Source organism: Aspergillus puulaauensis, chromosome 5 (assembly GCF_016861865.1).
Source record: "Aspergillus puulaauensis MK2 DNA, chromosome 5, nearly complete sequence".
NCBI classification, from domain to species: Eukaryota; Fungi; Ascomycota; class Eurotiomycetes; order Eurotiales; family Aspergillaceae; genus Aspergillus; species Aspergillus puulaauensis.
This window is the reverse complement of record NC_054861.1, coordinates 2,275,501-2,291,686: the sequence shown is the minus strand read 5'-3', so window position 1 is coordinate 2,291,686 and position 16,186 is coordinate 2,275,501. Positions and strand designations below refer to the sequence as shown.

The 16,186-nt window shown below is 49.2% G+C and overlaps 5 protein-coding genes across 5 annotated transcripts; 3 read left to right on the top strand and 2 right to left on the bottom strand.

Annotated features, from left to right (window-relative positions):
* Nucleotides 1-1,239: 1,239 nt before the first annotated feature.
* Nucleotides 1,240-2,604, top strand: APUU_50878A (uncharacterized protein; the record flags this gene model as incomplete). The annotated part of the gene is made up of 1 exon (XM_041705923.1): nt 1,240-2,604. The coding sequence occupies one exon, from the start codon at nt 1,240-1,242 to the stop codon at nt 2,602-2,604; it is 1,365 nt and encodes a 454-aa protein (XP_041558361.1).
* A 539-nt stretch (nt 2,605-3,143) lies between these two features.
* On the bottom strand, nt 3,144-4,738 carry APUU_50877S (2OG-Fe(II) oxygenase; the record flags this gene model as incomplete). Its single annotated transcript, XM_041705922.1, has 4 exons — nt 3,144-3,338; nt 3,416-3,666; nt 3,729-4,107; nt 4,163-4,738. The coding sequence occupies 4 exons, from the start codon at nt 4,736-4,738 to the stop codon at nt 3,144-3,146; spliced, it is 1,401 nt and encodes a 466-aa protein (XP_041558360.1).
* A 1,363-nt stretch (nt 4,739-6,101) lies between these two features.
* Nucleotides 6,102-7,840, top strand: APUU_50876A (uncharacterized protein; the record flags this gene model as incomplete). The annotated part of the gene is made up of 2 exons (XM_041705921.1): nt 6,102-7,026; nt 7,092-7,840. 2 exons carry the CDS (start codon nt 6,102-6,104, stop codon nt 7,838-7,840), a joined length of 1,674 nt encoding a protein of 557 aa, XP_041558359.1.
* A 1,875-nt stretch (nt 7,841-9,715) lies between these two features.
* APUU_50875S (coatomer subunit delta) lies at nt 9,716-11,446 on the bottom strand (the record flags this gene model as incomplete). Its single annotated transcript, XM_041705920.1, has 4 exons — nt 9,716-10,622; nt 10,691-10,887; nt 10,941-11,384; nt 11,444-11,446. 4 exons carry the CDS (start codon nt 11,444-11,446, stop codon nt 9,716-9,718), a joined length of 1,551 nt encoding a protein of 516 aa, XP_041558358.1.
* A 448-nt stretch (nt 11,447-11,894) lies between these two features.
* Nucleotides 11,895-14,359, top strand: APUU_50874A (uncharacterized protein; the record flags this gene model as incomplete). The annotated part of the gene is made up of 2 exons (XM_041705919.1): nt 11,895-13,040; nt 13,097-14,359. 2 exons carry the CDS (start codon nt 11,895-11,897, stop codon nt 14,357-14,359), a joined length of 2,409 nt encoding a protein of 802 aa, XP_041558357.1.
* Nucleotides 14,360-16,186: the final 1,827 nt, after the last annotated feature.

Below are 16,186 nucleotides of genomic sequence, written 5' to 3'. Positions count from 1 at the left end.
ATAAACGCAGACAAACAGACACTTGACTCTGAGATTGGCTATCAAGCTTCTTGCCGGCGTACAAGGCGATCAGGACGAGGTTTGAAGAATCGTTGCCCGATTGTAGTCTGGGGAGATCAGATGCAAAATGTCGAGTCTTGGCTCCACTAAACCCATTTGGGACAGCCCCTGAGCGGGCTCCCAGACATGGGATGATGGGACGGGACCGTATGATTGTTACTCTACTAACTATACGCTTGTATACATTGAAGATGCATCGAGGACTGCAAACACCGGATTTCAACTGCCCAGAATTCTGTTCCCGACCCTTCAAAAGTACTGAGAGATCTGGATCGAATTGCCTTCCTTTTAGACTTTTAGGCGCGGAAGACAAAGTGAGGCTACCACATCGCGTCTCCCAGGAGCTGGGAATTGGAAACGCGCTTTGGGGCGATCATGGACCTTCGGGATATTAATCTTATGCGCCCTAGCCCGGAAATCCCGTCCCGGGAGCCGGCAATTCTTGGATCTGCCCTGTCCCCAGGTAGTTGGGGTGTTGAGAAACAGACTGAGGGGACGAACTGACTGGTCATAGAGGGGATAGCTGTCTATGGAAGCAAGGAAAAAGCAACACGTAAAAAGAGACAAAAATCACTACCCAAAAACAAGGCAATTCGTACTTTCCGGAGCTCAAAGGACAGAGGAAAGACTCTGAGAGCATGCAGAGTCCAGATCCCATCGACCAGTTATATAAGCTCCAGGGGTCATCCGCCCCGGCCTCGTTCTCTCCTCCCGCTGCGCCTTTTTGTTGCCTCAGTCATTAATATTAATATTCGAGGATCTCTCCGCCGCCGCGGAGCTTTCCCGTCGCTTGAAGATTAAAGCTGGATTTGGGCAACGAGCAGTCACACCGCTATCGCCGCCCATTTGCCAGTTCGGTCTGGTCTGGACACACTGAACGGGCCAACGCCGAGTAGTGGGGATCCTACTGACAAGCTGTTAATCCCTCGTCTTGACCGCAGAGCTGGAGAGTCCACAGGATCAGTTAGCCAACTTAGCCAACTTAGCCCTGCTTTAGCTCAGCTCCAGATTCTTGTTCACAATCTTCCTTCTCTCCCCCCCCCCTTCTCGACCCTCTCTTCTTTTCTTCCCCCCTGCTCGAGCTGCGGAATAGGAAACCAGTCGATACGAATCATACAATCGCCTTGCGCCTCTGCATTCCGATAGTACGCCGGCTTCGATCTTCAAACTACCATTTCAATGGACTCCTCTACCCTAGAGGCCCCAACTCTCCCAGGGAACCGTTTGATCGCCTACATCCGATCCTTGGCTGAAGCCAAAAAGGGATTGCCCTATGGACTACCCGTTTGTGTGGCTCCGTCTCACACCGTCACTTGCACGGACGCGCTTCTTCGTCTAGCATCGCTTGTTGGCCCATATATTAGTATCCTTCAGGTCCATGCGGATGTCATCGACGACTGGTCCGAGGACACAATCCGCCAGTTGACTTTACTGGCCAAGAAGTATGCGTTTCTGATCTGGGAAGGTGGTCGAATTTTGAACTCCACTATCGGTGTTGTTGGTCGACAAAAAGCCGAGTCCAGAGAGGTGAGAAATACGTTAGTTGATTTGATCCGCAAGAAATACACCAAGGGCGTGGTGAAACCTGCCTCGTGGGCAAACGTTTCAACCGCCTGGGCCTCCGGTATACCAATCGATAATCAAGCGGCAGACATCTTGATTCCGACTTTAAAGGCTGCCGCGAGAGAGGCTGTCGCAGATGCGGTCCAGACCATCAGGACGGAGATTACTGCGGACAGTATTTCCGACCGCCCATTACACGCGCACAGCTCGTCAATGGTTGAACCAAACGGGATCCCGAACCACCAACGTCTACCGTCAAATTATGCGATAGAGCAAAGCGGTAGCAATAGCCTGGAACTCCCCCCCAGGAAAGCCTCCACCATTTCCCTCACCCAGACAATAACCCAGCACACCGAGGACTCGAGCGATGCACTGAATGAAACCGAAGCAGAAGAAGTTTGGGACTTTGGCGCCGCACCGCCTCCCGCAACGGACGCCGAGCTTCCTTCGCCCCCGTCCCTGGCGCGTGGTGTTGTCCTCTGCCTTCCATCAGTCACAGACACCGTATTCAACCCCGAGTACCGCAAGAGCTGCATGGCAGCGGCATACGCCAACCAGGATTTCGTATTAGGCTTTGTATGTGGCGAGCCATGGCATATTGTTTCCCAAAATGACGAAGAAATCCTGGACATCGATGCATTGATGGGTACTTCAACAACGCCGAATGAACAACACCAGCGTTCTCACAGCCTAGACGAGGCGCATTATACTCCACCTCAATCCGCCGCGCTATTCTCGCTTATCCCGCATAAGCTTAGCTCGCTAAATGAGCAACAACTGGGTGAAACGCCATCCGAAGCCTCAGATCCGCCTCCAGATGACCTAAACCCTCTTGCATATAGACTATATTCACTTGTTCGACAAGCCGTGCGGGCTCGCGACGCTGTTGCTAGCCAACAGGCTGCAGCAACCCCACAAAAAGGGTCGAAGACAAATCGTCGACCTAATATCATACATATCCCTGTTGTGTCGCTGCCTTGAAACATATGTTCGATTCACCTATTATTATTCTTCTCGCCTATCCATGGCTATGACTTACCTTGGCTATTATCAACCCACCCTCCTGGAAATAGAAACGGTGGGGGGTCAGGATATACATCTGATTTCACTGTTTACTTTCGTTTGCCTTATTTGATAGACTTTCTTTCCCGACCATGTATACACCCTAGAACCTGGGGCTTGACTTACCCTGCATGGATTTCGGTCATTTCACTGGCGAGAGATCTATGCGTCTTCTTACTGGCACCAGTCCACGGTGTCGATTCATAATATCCAACCAAGCATATACTCTGATAGAATTGAAAAACTTCAATTAGACTGTGACTACTCGTAATGCAAAATAACGATGCAGCTAACTCTATAATCATCCTATAATTGTAATGAAGGAAGCATTGACGAAAGTGCCCGTGGAGGCCGTACCCCGTAATGATTGAATTGAAATAGTGAATACATGCCCGAAATCCGTTGCTGGGGTCCCGATACTTCCCCCATAACAGTGAGCTAGTCTCTTGTGCATGTGGCTAAGATGACTCCGCCGAACCGCTTCGCTGGTCAAACGGGGGAATGATGGCAAGAATGGCAGCATATGAGTAGGCAGTGTCGAGACTGGGTTCGTTGCCGTAAGTGGGATATGCCAAGGCCAGCTCCAAGTGCTTTGGGTTAGAGATCCAGGTAATGTCCTTGGTGCGGTAAGCGTCCCAGGCACCATCGAGTAGCTATTAACAAATGTCAGTGGCGGTGCTTGCGCAGTGTTGCTTTTGGCTTCTCAAGGGCTCCGTGGCTGTATACTTACCTTGTCAATTGTGTAATACCCCCAGTCTACCTCCTGGTGGTTCATGCTACATCCCCATAATTTCTTTCCCACAGTTTTCACCGGCCCTTGGTTTTTATTTAGAACAGGGAGTACCTTTACTTTCATGCCAAGAGATTCGAGCACAGAGTATACCACCAAATCTGCCCCTTTCAGACCAATTGGAAGCATATCACTTGCGTGTTCAGAGCTGTGGGGATAAGCATGGGAGCAATAGACCCCGAGAACTCCGCCTATTATCAGCAGTTAGTGTGCTGTAGCCAACTGGGCTTTTGATCATAGTTTTTGTGCTAACCTAGTCTCATGAAAGCAGGCTCAGCAATAAGACCCTCCAAGAAGCCGTATAGAGGTAATGATTTGGGTTGGATAATATTGTTCGGCGCAGAGAAGACACCCAGCGGTTCTGTCACGTATAGGTTATAGGTCAGTGTAAGGCGCTCACCCTCAGTGACGGTCTCAATCTCATGCTTGCAATCACTGTAAAATGCGGCCCACTGTATGGCAGCGTCGCTTAGGGTGCTCCAGTCAAATTTACTGTGCTGCCTAGCATGTTGGACAGTGAGTCTCCCTCCCTTGAACTTCGAAGGTAGACAGACAACCAACGAGCCGATCTGGCTTTTAGAGCGTGGTGTATCCACATGTTTGCGAAACAGGCCGGATGGGCCGGAGTATACCTGTTTCACGCCTTTACATTAGCAAATTCCAGTAAGTATTAGAGCCGACCCGTACATTCAGACTGTATAACTCAACACGGAGTTTTCGAAACCCTAAGCTGTTTTGCTTTTCAGTGTTTATTCTTGGAAGGAGGATCCGCTCCACGTTTTCAACAATCCCAAAATTCGCTGGGTGGAAACTAGTAGCGAAGTTGTTGGGGTCCATTTTGACTGCCCTTCGGTATTCAGGGTCCAAGACGTCCTTTTTCCCTCTACCAAATGTCGCGGGCACGCAATCCTTGATAAGCTTCTGGAGTACCGAAGTGCTGTCAGCTGGTAAGACTAGTTTATGTGCAGTTGCGCCGGTCTCCGTCGCCCAGAATAACCTGACAGGAGGGGAGGTCTTTCCCGGGATCGCATTTCTTTTCTGCTTTTTGGCTTTTGGCCTGGAATCTTGATTATCGGTGATGTTAATGGTACCGCCACAGGCGAAGGGCCTTTTGATGCGTTTCTCTAGCTCATTATATGCCTCAAGTAGGGCAGTTTGAGAGAGAGACCGAGTAGAAGACGAGCGTCGCTCACTCTTCGATCCAGCGAGGGTATCTTCCAAAGCTTTACCGAATACATCGGGCCCTGTCTTTTTATTACCCATGGCCGAGATTCAGAATTATGGCTGCAAAAAAAAAGAATAAGAAATTGGACGAGAGAAAGGGGGCGGGACTTGGGAAGAAAGGAGATGAGAGAAGAGATGAGAGATGGACGGTATGACTGCTATTAACTTTTGCACGGGAGGAAGGCGCAACGAATTAAACATCAACGGGCATGTCACACAACACCTGCCTGCCTACTACTAACTTTCATGGTTCCAATACCTCGAGACTTTATTTTCAGTCACTGCGTTATTCACACTTGATTTGGGAATACCAAAGTCGACCTCTACAGCCGGATACAGCTCTCGCTGTTTCTCCCTTCTCTGGTCGCCTAGCCGTGTGTTACTATTGCATACAAGTGCTTCTATATCGACTAGGAAAACAAGACATAGTACTAGACAGTAGGAGCAAATAAATAGATGCTGAACTCTGTCTACGTCGGTGTATAGTTGAGGTCGAAGTATACACGCACACAAAGAGACTAGCCCAACTGGGCTAGTACATTCTGATTTGACAAAGGTGGGAGTTAGGGTTATGTCATACATTACCTCCACCCCCAGCTCGAACTTATCTGCCATGAGCCCAAGTAATCATGCGATGAGTATTTGCTGAGCTCTTAGAGTTCTAGTGGGAAATTACCGCCCCCGAGGTGGACAAATAGTTACCTAACCAGGATACAGGCGGATTACCGGAGAGACATAGCAACAGTGTGGAAGTCTGGGGAGCTGTTGGATTCTAATTTTGTCCGTAATTCTGTCTTTTAAGTTAAGTTCCTAGTTGATCAGGTGAAATCATGCTAGGTGGGCTGTAGAAATCAGGTTTCAGGGTTCCAATCCAGATTCTCGGGAGTTGCTTGTTTGGGTGAAACTACCTGCAGTTTTCTTCTTCATACGAAAGAGCCCAACACCAGCCACTCTGGAAGGTCTCAATTAAACGGCAGTATTCCAACTTACCTACTGTGTATTTATATCTAGTATAGGAAAATCTAATGTGATTGGCTGGAAACACATACATCGGTGGGCCTGCCGATCACATGACACGAGGCGACTTGCATTTTGTTCATCGCTTCAAGAGCACCCCGCCAACTTTTCTCTCCAATATCAAAACATCCAACTTCAACCTCTTTTTGCTTGTTTGCATGGGCTGCGCCTAATTCCCTCTCTACATTCTCGACGTCGTGTGGCCCTGAAATTTCGCCGGCTGAACCGTTGTCTGTATGCTTTAGTTCCACGCCGGGGCCTGAGTGTAACGCTTCTATGACGCTAATGCCGTACACAAATGTTGTGCGTCGCGAAATCCCATACCGACTAGAGAAGCACGGTTTACATAAACCAAGCTGAAGGCCGTGGGAAACAGAAAGCTGGCATGGATTCCGAATATCCGCCCTTGCCGTCTTCAAAATCGATTGGTGCTTCGCTCCAGAATGTATCACTTTCTGATAGCGATGGTGTAGCCCAAGGATCCTCGAGATCTGGATCAGAGACGCCGGTTTCTGTACCTGTAACCAATGGACGCGGGCAGATCTCCAAGTCGCCTCAGCCAAATACAAACACGCAGTTCATTGTCGATGGTGGCGACCTCATCTTGGAGTATACGCCCTCAAAGCAAACGCCTTTGGGCACAACAAATGCACCAGTTACCTACCGCTGGAAGGTTTTTAGTGAAAGTCTGATCCAGAGTAGTCCTTACTTCCGTGTTTTCCTGGATCCTGAAAAGTTTTCCGAAGGCAGGAACTTCATGAAGCAGCGAGAACTGCATAGTTTTGATGTAGATCCTGGTTTGAATGGAGATGCAGACGCTACTGGTTTCCCTGAACAGGATGATGCGCTTCCAATCATGAGAATGCCGGAGAATCATCTGTCACATCGCCTAGGCCCGGACACCATTGGCTTCTTTCTCAGGGTACTATCCTTCAATTCATTCAATGAGGAAGAGAAGGAAAGTTTTGATGCAGAAGTCAAATCTCAGCGGCCATTATTCATTGCTGGAGTGATAGAGATGGCCGATGCATTTAACTCCCCACAAGCTGTCCGCGACACACTTAAACGCTCGGGCTATACGCTGGGAAAGCCGAAACTCCCATTAACCAAATTCAACTCCTCGATGTTGAAGCTGAACGAGGATCGTGTCCGACAATCCGCCTTTATAGCAAGGTTCCTAAACGATAGGACCATATTCCAAATGCTAACCCATGCTCTCATCGTTTCTGGATCAAGGTTTTGGGTCAATGGTCTTGAAGCCCCAGAGCCTGGTGCTCTCAGCTGGCACCATTTCGCCAACGGTATCGAAGGTATACTCAGGCCCTCAAAAATACAACCCCATCAACGACCACCCTGCTAACCAGGTATCCATCAGAGGAACTCTACTACCGCCGCCAATGCGTGCTAGACACCATCACCGACCTCCAAGCACATTTCCTCCGCGTCTATGGCGCGCTCGAGGACCCCAGCGGACCCAAGCGCAGCAACCCATCAGCAACATCAACACCAACAGCAGCATCGCGTCAATACCAATGCCGCTGCGCGCTCGGAAACTCCAGCGCCTGCGACACATTCCACCTCGGCCAAATGACGCGCTTTTTCTCGCTCCGCACAAAAACCATCTTCATTGGGTCCACGCTGCTAGATCCAGATTTCAATCCAGATATTGAAGATGCCGATGCAGATGGAGACACATATGCATATGAAGACGCAGAAGCAGGAAATCAACCAGAGCGCCCTCCAGATATCACATCGGTAATATCTCTCCTGAAGCAGTGCCCGGATTACCAGATAGACTCGAACCACACGGCCTGCGGTATCAGACGCCGGTTTCTTCCCTCCCTGGATTGCATTGAGGGCTTCGTCGGTGACGAGAGAGGCCTCCTGGGTGTGAATTTGAACTATTGGCGCGGAGAGGAGAATAGGAGTGTAGGTGAAAGGAAATGGCCTAATGTCCTGGGATCATGGGCAAATCGCTCTCATCGTAGGGCATATGTGATGGATCTCCGTTTATCCAGGATCAGCGGAATACCGTCGATGTCGCCGGGTAGTGTTGCGGGGCAGTTCCGCGAGGAAGATGCGAGGCTATTGTTTACCGCGAAGAAAAGGAACTGGGAGTCCTGAGGTTTCTAACTCCCCCGGGATATATTGGCACAAGTATTTATATGCGGAGGGACAAACTGTGACTGATTAAGTTGGTAGTGTTCGCTATACAAGATACCCCAATTATAGAAGGTTGAATGAATGGAATGAAATGCCTGTACAATGAAATCTAAGAACTAAGGGGCCATGTGTTATTCCTGCTCAGACTTGACTGCTGTACTAGGATTCATATCCTTCGATTAAATCCGTAAAAACGAAATTAGGATTGGGCATGTAATAACTACCGCAAGAGAAAAATTCTGTTCCAGTTAAGTTCCTCACACCCATCGGCTGGAGTGAGCATCGAGTGACGTCCCGCAGTTGGGGATATTGAGAGTTCAATGGCAGGTTCGGAGGATATCGAGTCAACGGCGTATCTGGCTGGATATAAAGCGTTTTCTTTAAAGCGGTCTCCAGCTGTGGCTGGGAGCTACTCGCAGCGAGTAGCCGCACGGTTTCTTTTTTCCTCTGCCCCTGCTTTTGGTCCATTCTCATGGATTGCCGTTCCTCAGGGTTTGTTTCCACTTCGTCTTTCATAGTAGCGTCAAGCTTTTCATCGAGATCTCCATCAAGATCCTTGTCATAGAGCGTGCTCTGGATTCAGTTAGCGAGAGCTCAGGGGAAAAATGGCAAGGCTAAGCTCGTGCGTTTTTCTTTTCGAAGCTATTCAGCACCTCGCTGGTGACAACGTCCAGTTGCTTGTTCAGCTGAAGAATTGCCTTCTTATATTTCGCGCACTCTTTTTCAAGAGATTGGAGCTGCCTACAACATTCGCATTGGCGTTAGCAATGGTGCAAAGCTTGCTTCAGAATAAGGAGGCCACACTTTCTGTTTCGTTCCCTTTTCCCATCGCTATATCGACATTCCAACCCGTTCTTACGGCAGTCCTGGCAAACTGCGGGCTTTTCACCGGTACATCGTATCCTCTTCGTCCTGCAATTATCACAGGCATGTTTGCTGTTTTTTCTGGTTTTCCCATTTGAACAATGGACAGGCCCCGTCCTTGGAATGGCCACATTTCGGTTTTTTTGATAAAGTTGCCGCATAGCTCTGGTAAACACAAATGGCGGGTTACTGACAAACCGCGTGGCCTTTGAGGTCATGAGCTTATTTCATGTTCCACGATTGGAGGTACACAACTTACTGGATGGTTGGCCATTCCATTACCCAGGGGACGGGACTCTCTTGAGCAGCTCACATAGACCAGCCCATTATTGCTGTCCATGCCCTCCTCAACGCTTACATTTTTCGTATTATCTACTACACCCATAAGGTATCAATGACAAAGAAGACTGAGGCAACTATAGAGCGATCTAGATAGATTAGAAATAGATCAAGGGCGCTGGATGGGACCGCATCGAAGAAGCGTACCTAAAGAGTGAAGAGGGGCTTCGAGTTTCAAAGAGGTGTTATGTTGCTGCACTAAATAAAATCGAAAGAATACAGTAGATGCACACAAGGAGTGGATAAAAGATAATGGCGTGTTGTACCTATGTTACTAGTAGTCCATGGGTGCCCATTTTCTTCCTGAAAGGTGAAACAGAAAGAGGATGGGAGAAAGAAGGCAAGAGCGACCCTTTACAAGCAATAACATTATCGGCAAAAGTGCAACGCAAAATGACATAGCTAAGCCATAATGTACTTGAGACAGCGAGATCTCCGATCGGATAATAGAGATGCTAATAAAAGACGCTTTGGGAGATGCTTGGGAAAAGACTGTAGGTCTGGATTGAAAATATATCATTTGGTCAAAAGGATTTGCTAGTAGAATCTAAAATAACTCGCAATAAGTTGTTTCGTACACAGAAAGGGTCGCCCGATCATCATTAGTAGTTTGGGTTATACCCATAAACGAATTTATTCAATAAGATATCCTTCCGCGACGCTCTTAACGTCCTTGGAATACACAGTGCTTTCCCCCTCCTCTATGAGGGAAATGTCTGAGACGTCGACCTCGACAAACGGGGTTGCCTTGGAGAATCGCACTGTCATTGGGAAGAACTCATTTTCGTCATCACCCGTAGATTCGAACTCGAAGCTGCCAGAGGCATTTTCCTCATCCACGTTTCCAATGTTCCAGTCAAGACTGTCTCCCGAGACTTCGTAAACAGCGTCGAAGCTGGACACAGCTGGCTCACTCGTGCCGTACGGGATGGTGACAACAACGTCACGGAGACTGTCAGAGCCTGTGAGCTCATACTCAACGGTCACTGTGGTTGAGTCGGAGCCCTTGTTGACCCAAACCGTAAATGTGATGGGTAGAACGTCCGCATTGTCAGAGCCTGCACCCGCAACCCGCCAGCGGAGAACGCCGATTGAGTTGTTAGCCGGGAACCTCTTCGAAGTATCCTTTAGCTGAATAATAGAGGAGTTGCTGAAGACAGCCTTGTCGACATTTGGGTGAGTGCGAAACTGCGCACCGTGGGTGGGGTTTGCGAGAAGGTCCAGTTTAAGTTTTGTGAATGCAGGGTCGGTGATACGAAGCTGAAGATCACCCTTCACTTCAAAAGATTTGAGCGCACCTTCACGAGTGAGCGCAGCGGAAATGGTCTCGGCAATGGTAATGTGAATTGGCTCCCGATCCGCGGAGAGTGAAGGGCGAGCGGAAGACACTCTGTCGGCAACTGGCGTCGACGCTTGGGGTGTAACCAGGGGGTTTGACTCTTCAGCCTCCGGCCCCAAATCACCCCGGACCTTCTCATATATATCGGTAGTCTTTGACTTTTTACCGAGCTGCATTCCTTTCCCACGCGCAGGCAACGGTCTGGTAAAAAAGAAGAATTAACAATTAGATAAAGTGATAGCAGTCAAGGAGGCGTGGTCAACACATACTTGGCGAAGGTCTTCTTCTTCTCCGCTTCATAGCTGTCGTAGGTGTCGGGTACAGCAGGGCGCGAAGGGGGCGTGTAGACAGGGTAGGACGGGGTTCGGGGAGCGATGCTGCGTGAATTGCGAGCGGCCTCTTTTCGTTGCATCTCCAGCTGCTTGGCCTTTCTTTTGCGTTCTTCGCTCGCTTCGAGTTCTTTGTTCTGCAAGCAGTCAGCATTTCGTCCGAACGCGATTCAGTCGTCAGGTTATATACCCTTTCTATGATTTCTTGGATTCTCTCCTCGTGACTCTCCATCTCCAGGAATGTCTTGATTTGAGAGAGCGACAGGTTCTCCCTATATCCGAGGGTCACCAGCTCGTCGTATGCGCTGAGCAATTCGAAAGCATTGCGCAGGATCTCCCGCTCGTCCAAGCTCTTGCAAATACTGGTAGTCACTTGAGCAAAGAGATGAAGGCTGTCGATATCTTGCAGGATGTTCGATTGGCGGTTTGTGATCAGGACGATGTATAGCTCGTCGAGGGGTTGGTAGACGAAGCGGACATTGTCTTGCTCAACGGTCGTGTGCTGGGTACCGGAATCTGCGAGTTTCGGGAACGACGCGAGTAGAGCCTCAATTCTAGAGCGGGCAATTTCCCGGAACTGGCGCGAGAGGACTGCTTTGCCCCCGCGGGTGCATATTGACGCTGCGAGGACGACCTTGATTGTGCGGATTGGTGAGCAGGACCGGTCAGATTTAAGGGGGCGGGCACGCATACCATGGTCAATAACTTTCAGAGACGAAGTTCGGTAAAGCAATTGCAGCTCAGATAGAACCAGCAATGGAGGAAGGAGGGTGAGGCAGGGCGTGTTTTGCCGGGAAGGCCAGATAACGGAGATATTCAGACCATCGGCGGCGGAGGTCTGGCTTGCTGTTCTCTTCGGCCCCTGTTGGTCCGTGCACCCACTCGCTTACTACACTTGTGAACTCTTGCCCGAAACACGTCCGTTTCCAGCTTGCCTCCCTGTGAACAAAGCCATCACTTACCTCCGCCACACTTCAGGAGAAAACTACTTTATTTTAGTTCTCTCTTCACTTATAATCAACCAGTTTTCCTTTTTGTGAATATTCTGAGTAAGCTTGTCTTTACGGCACTACCCACGCATGTTGGGCTGGAGCGCCACTCAAAACTTTCGACGCGCCCTTTTAAAAAACCTTCGTTCCGGGCCATGACAACCACATCGCCCTTCCCGTTTTCCACCATGGAGGTCCCTTTGATGGATGACACAATGGAGATGGCCTCTCCGTACCAGGGTCCCGCCGATGATTTCGAGATTGATATCGATGTTATGGAGGATCAGGCTTCGAATCCAGACAGAGACATGACAGCCGATGAATACATGGATAATGGCGAAAATCAAGGCCAAGATGGAATCCCCGATGAGGATATGGTTGACGATCTAGCCGAGCCACCCATGACAGACGCCGATTACTACCCCGAAACGAACCAGAACATCGACATGCAGTATGAAGAAGAGAAGACGAACGAGGAAAGAAAGATATACGAGGCGGAAATGCTAGAGGATGACTACGATGAAGACATCGATGCCCCCGTCCCGGAACATGAGCAGGAGGTTTCTGAGGTACCTGTATCCCTTGAAGAACATGCGAAGATTGAAGAAACCCAAAAAGCAAGTCCAACGCGAAAGGAACGTGACGAGGATAACAACAACATCAATACCGAATCGTACCCGGAGGAGGAAACGCAAACTGTGGACCCGACCCAAACCAAATTACAGCCTGAGCCTGAGCCTGAGCAGACTGCCGACAACCTGGTTGATGAACAATCGGCCGAAAAGGCGGGGACGGACCACGTGGCATCTGAGCACCCCGAGGAAAACGCCAGGAATACTAATGAAACAGAGCAAAAAGAGCAAACAGCACAGGTCGAGCCGCAAACGATACCTAACAACGATCACCAAGAGGCCCCTGAGGAGTTGGGGAACCCCCAGGATAATGGCAAAGGCTCAGACGAGGCTCAGCCGTCCAACGATGGCCTCGGAAAAGTGGATGTAGAATTAAGAGAGGAGCAGCGAGTCTCCGAGTCCAATGATCAAGAACCTGAACAAGACCGCGGTTCAACGCAAAGTTCGCACCTTCATTCGGTCAAAGTTTACTATCAAGACAACGAGATTTCGCTTTTCCCTCCAAGGGAAGGTGATTCTTCGGAAACGTTCTTCCTAGAAGATGAGGGTCTTGCGTATGAGTCCTTTGGAAAGCTGTTTGTGGCTTGCCGTGAAGTCCTTCAAAACCATATACATGAGAATGAGGTGCTAGTAATCGACATCGAAGCCCTGAACTTTCAACTAACAGAGGTAAGCTGCATAAACAATTGGGCTTCTTTATAATTTGCTAACGGAACTACCTCCAGGACTCTCTCGAGACACAAAAGGTTTCGCTGAAACAATTTGTAGACGTGTATCTGCATTTTTGCCACAATGATGGCATTGAAGAACCAGAGGCCCTATATCTTACACTTAGTACCAAACTAACTGCTGCTGCGGAACTGTCGGATCTTTTGCTAGCTGCAAGTGAGGGGAAAGGATTATCGGAGATCCAGTCCTGGGAAGTTTACCCCGATGCAGATGATGTTTCCGCGGGATATGAAGAGACTGCCGAGGAACAATACCAGGAGGAATCCCAGGGCGCCTTGGATAATGAAGACAAAGAGGAAGGCTCGGCAGAACCCGAATTGGAGTCTACATTACACTCACAGGATGCACCTAATCATCAGCAAGATGGCGCGGAAACCCAGGAAACCCAAAAGATTGAGCATACTGAAACCGGCGAGGCTGTTAATAACGGCCCTAATGCCGAAGATCGTCCTGAGTCAGCACACTCTCCTTCTCATCATTCAGAGGAACAGAAAACCGAATCCACCGGTACACTCGAGCCGCTGCCTTCAACCAATGCGGCGGAGGGAGAACAAAAACCAGGAGAAGTTCCTGAAAGTCCTTATGGCGAAGAGAACTATGAGGATGAGTATCATGGAGATGAGTACCTTGAGGGAGATGAACCCGATGACGAGGCTCATCACAATGATGTTTTAGAGGAAACTGAAGGGGACGCAGCGGATTCAACAGAGCCATATTCGGAAGAATACCTTGGTCTGGAATCAGAATATCACGAGCAACCGCTATCCGTGGAAGATACGCAACCTGATGCTTCCCAAGATAATGGGGATGCCGCCGCCGATGTTGCTGAAACCCAGGATAACCACGAAGTAGCGGCCGAGCCGTCTCTGGATGACGATTCCTTAAATCAGTCCCACAAAACCCAGCATGTGGAAGATGACTCACTAGGCGTGACAGAAGACCGAAAAAGCCCTCGCGGTGACTCGGAGCCTGTTGAACAGCTGGCAGAAGTCGACGGCGCAATTGAGGAAGGTGAAGTTGATGAAACCGCCGATAATACTCTTTCTTTAACTGCGGGAAATGATGAGGGCGCCGATTTACCCTTTGAAGATGAAGATTACTTGGACCTCGGAATCGAAGATGACCTTGGCGACATCGATGGAGAACAGGAGGGTGCCTCTACGAGTCACACTCCTGGAAAGCGTGTTCGTGAGCCTGATGACGAATTCGACATGCCCGAAAATACAAACCAAGAAGTCAAACGCCGTCGCTCGTCATGAGTTGTCTGATAACATCCCACCACGTCCTTCCCCGTTTTTCACGTACATATGTCGGGTCTCCCAGATTCCATTTGGGTTACATCCAAGAATATCTAACTCCAGCATCGATTATTCATGCTGGCCATGAGATCCGAACTGCATTTTCGAGTGGTGTTTCTGGACTCCAGAAATAACCGCGGAAATCGCACCTCAACCGCTTTAATTGATCTAGGTACGTATTTATTAACCAACCTCCGTCTGATCATCAGGGAGTGTACTTTCTAGGTGCTCCCCCATTTACCGTTCGCCGTGGGCACCCCAGCCGCGACTTGCAGCTATAGGTTTGTGCCACCAGCCTCTCTGATGATTGACGCTTTCCTGTGCTTCCTCCCCTGCTTTCACACTGCTTTCCCCTTGAGCTTTCTTGATTTTCTCCCTCTTCCGGTTTCGATTCCCCCAGTCCTTGTTTAGTGTTAGCGATACCTCGGGAAATAGTTTGGCGTTCTGGTGGTGCATACGGAGTGCTCGATACAACTTCATTCTATCGCAACGTTTTCCTTACCTTCGTCAACTGCAAGAGGGGAAGACGATCGCCTTGCTGTATAATACGTGTGTGGATTAAAAGACGTGCGTGGAATGGAGAGCCCTCGTTGCTATGATGACCACCACTCAGTGGAGCATAGGAGAGGCTGTTATTGTATTATATGGCGGTCGATAGAGTGAATACTCTTGCAAGTTACTATTGCAAATATTTTTCCAGTACCACAGTACCTCATGTAAACCCGGCCGGAGAAACCTGAAATACGGGTCGTACCATACATACCCTTTGGTCCACCGCAGACGTTTCCACAACAAGGTAAAGTTCGTGATAAAGCATAAGGATCGAAGGTAAAAAGGTTACCTACTGTTCAAGCCGCTGCTCTATTGGCATGTCGCTGGGCCGCTGGTAACATTCCCTGGGCGTCTCAGGTACAACTCGTGGCCGGTGGCGAAACTTTTATAGAAAACTGGGACGGCTGGAGACTTCTGTAGTAAAGGAACGGGCTTCTCTACTGAGCACCGGAAGACGCGCTCTATGCTATATTTATGTTTGATACAGGCTAGGGACAAAACCTGGTTTACACTGCATCTTCACGCAGTGAGGACATGAGTATATACTATATCGGAAGATATTAGCCAAACAAAGGATTTGGACAGTTTCAAGCTCATCACCTTTAAGCGGACAGTTTACCATCGAGCTAGCAAACGCCTTACAGAATCCAGCCCTTGCTGGCCGATTTCACCGCAGCTGCGATCTCTGGAGCTCAGCAGTGAGGTATAGACAGGAAGCATTAAACTGAGTAAGTTGCTTATTCGATAAATGAGCAGAGGAGTACGGAGTAAACTGGAGTAAATCTGAAACTACTAACAGCGTGGTTCGAGGAAATGTATTCTTGGCTCGTGGCCGTCCGATCATCACGATCACCACGTCCAACCGAGGAAGAATCTAATTTATGAGGATGCTTCAGACCAAATGCATCGTACGACGGCATAAACGGCATAAACTGGGGCACAAAACTGGGGGGCGTTGCTCAGCCTCGCCGAGAGGCCGGACCTGCAGCTATTCTCGGTTTTGAATTGAAACGCCGATCGTTCAACTTGGCCGAACTTGGCCCTTTCAAGGGGTCCTCCACATAATAAAACACGCCTGAGACAAGAATGGCCACCTTGCCCTTGATTTCCTCCAGGACAGCAAGATAGTCCAGTTACCCAGGACAGAGAGTGCAGTGGCTACCAATACCTGTCTATAGAAGTGGTTACAGTAAGTAGTCAGTAGTCGTAGATTGATTGTGAGAGAGAGAGAGCATA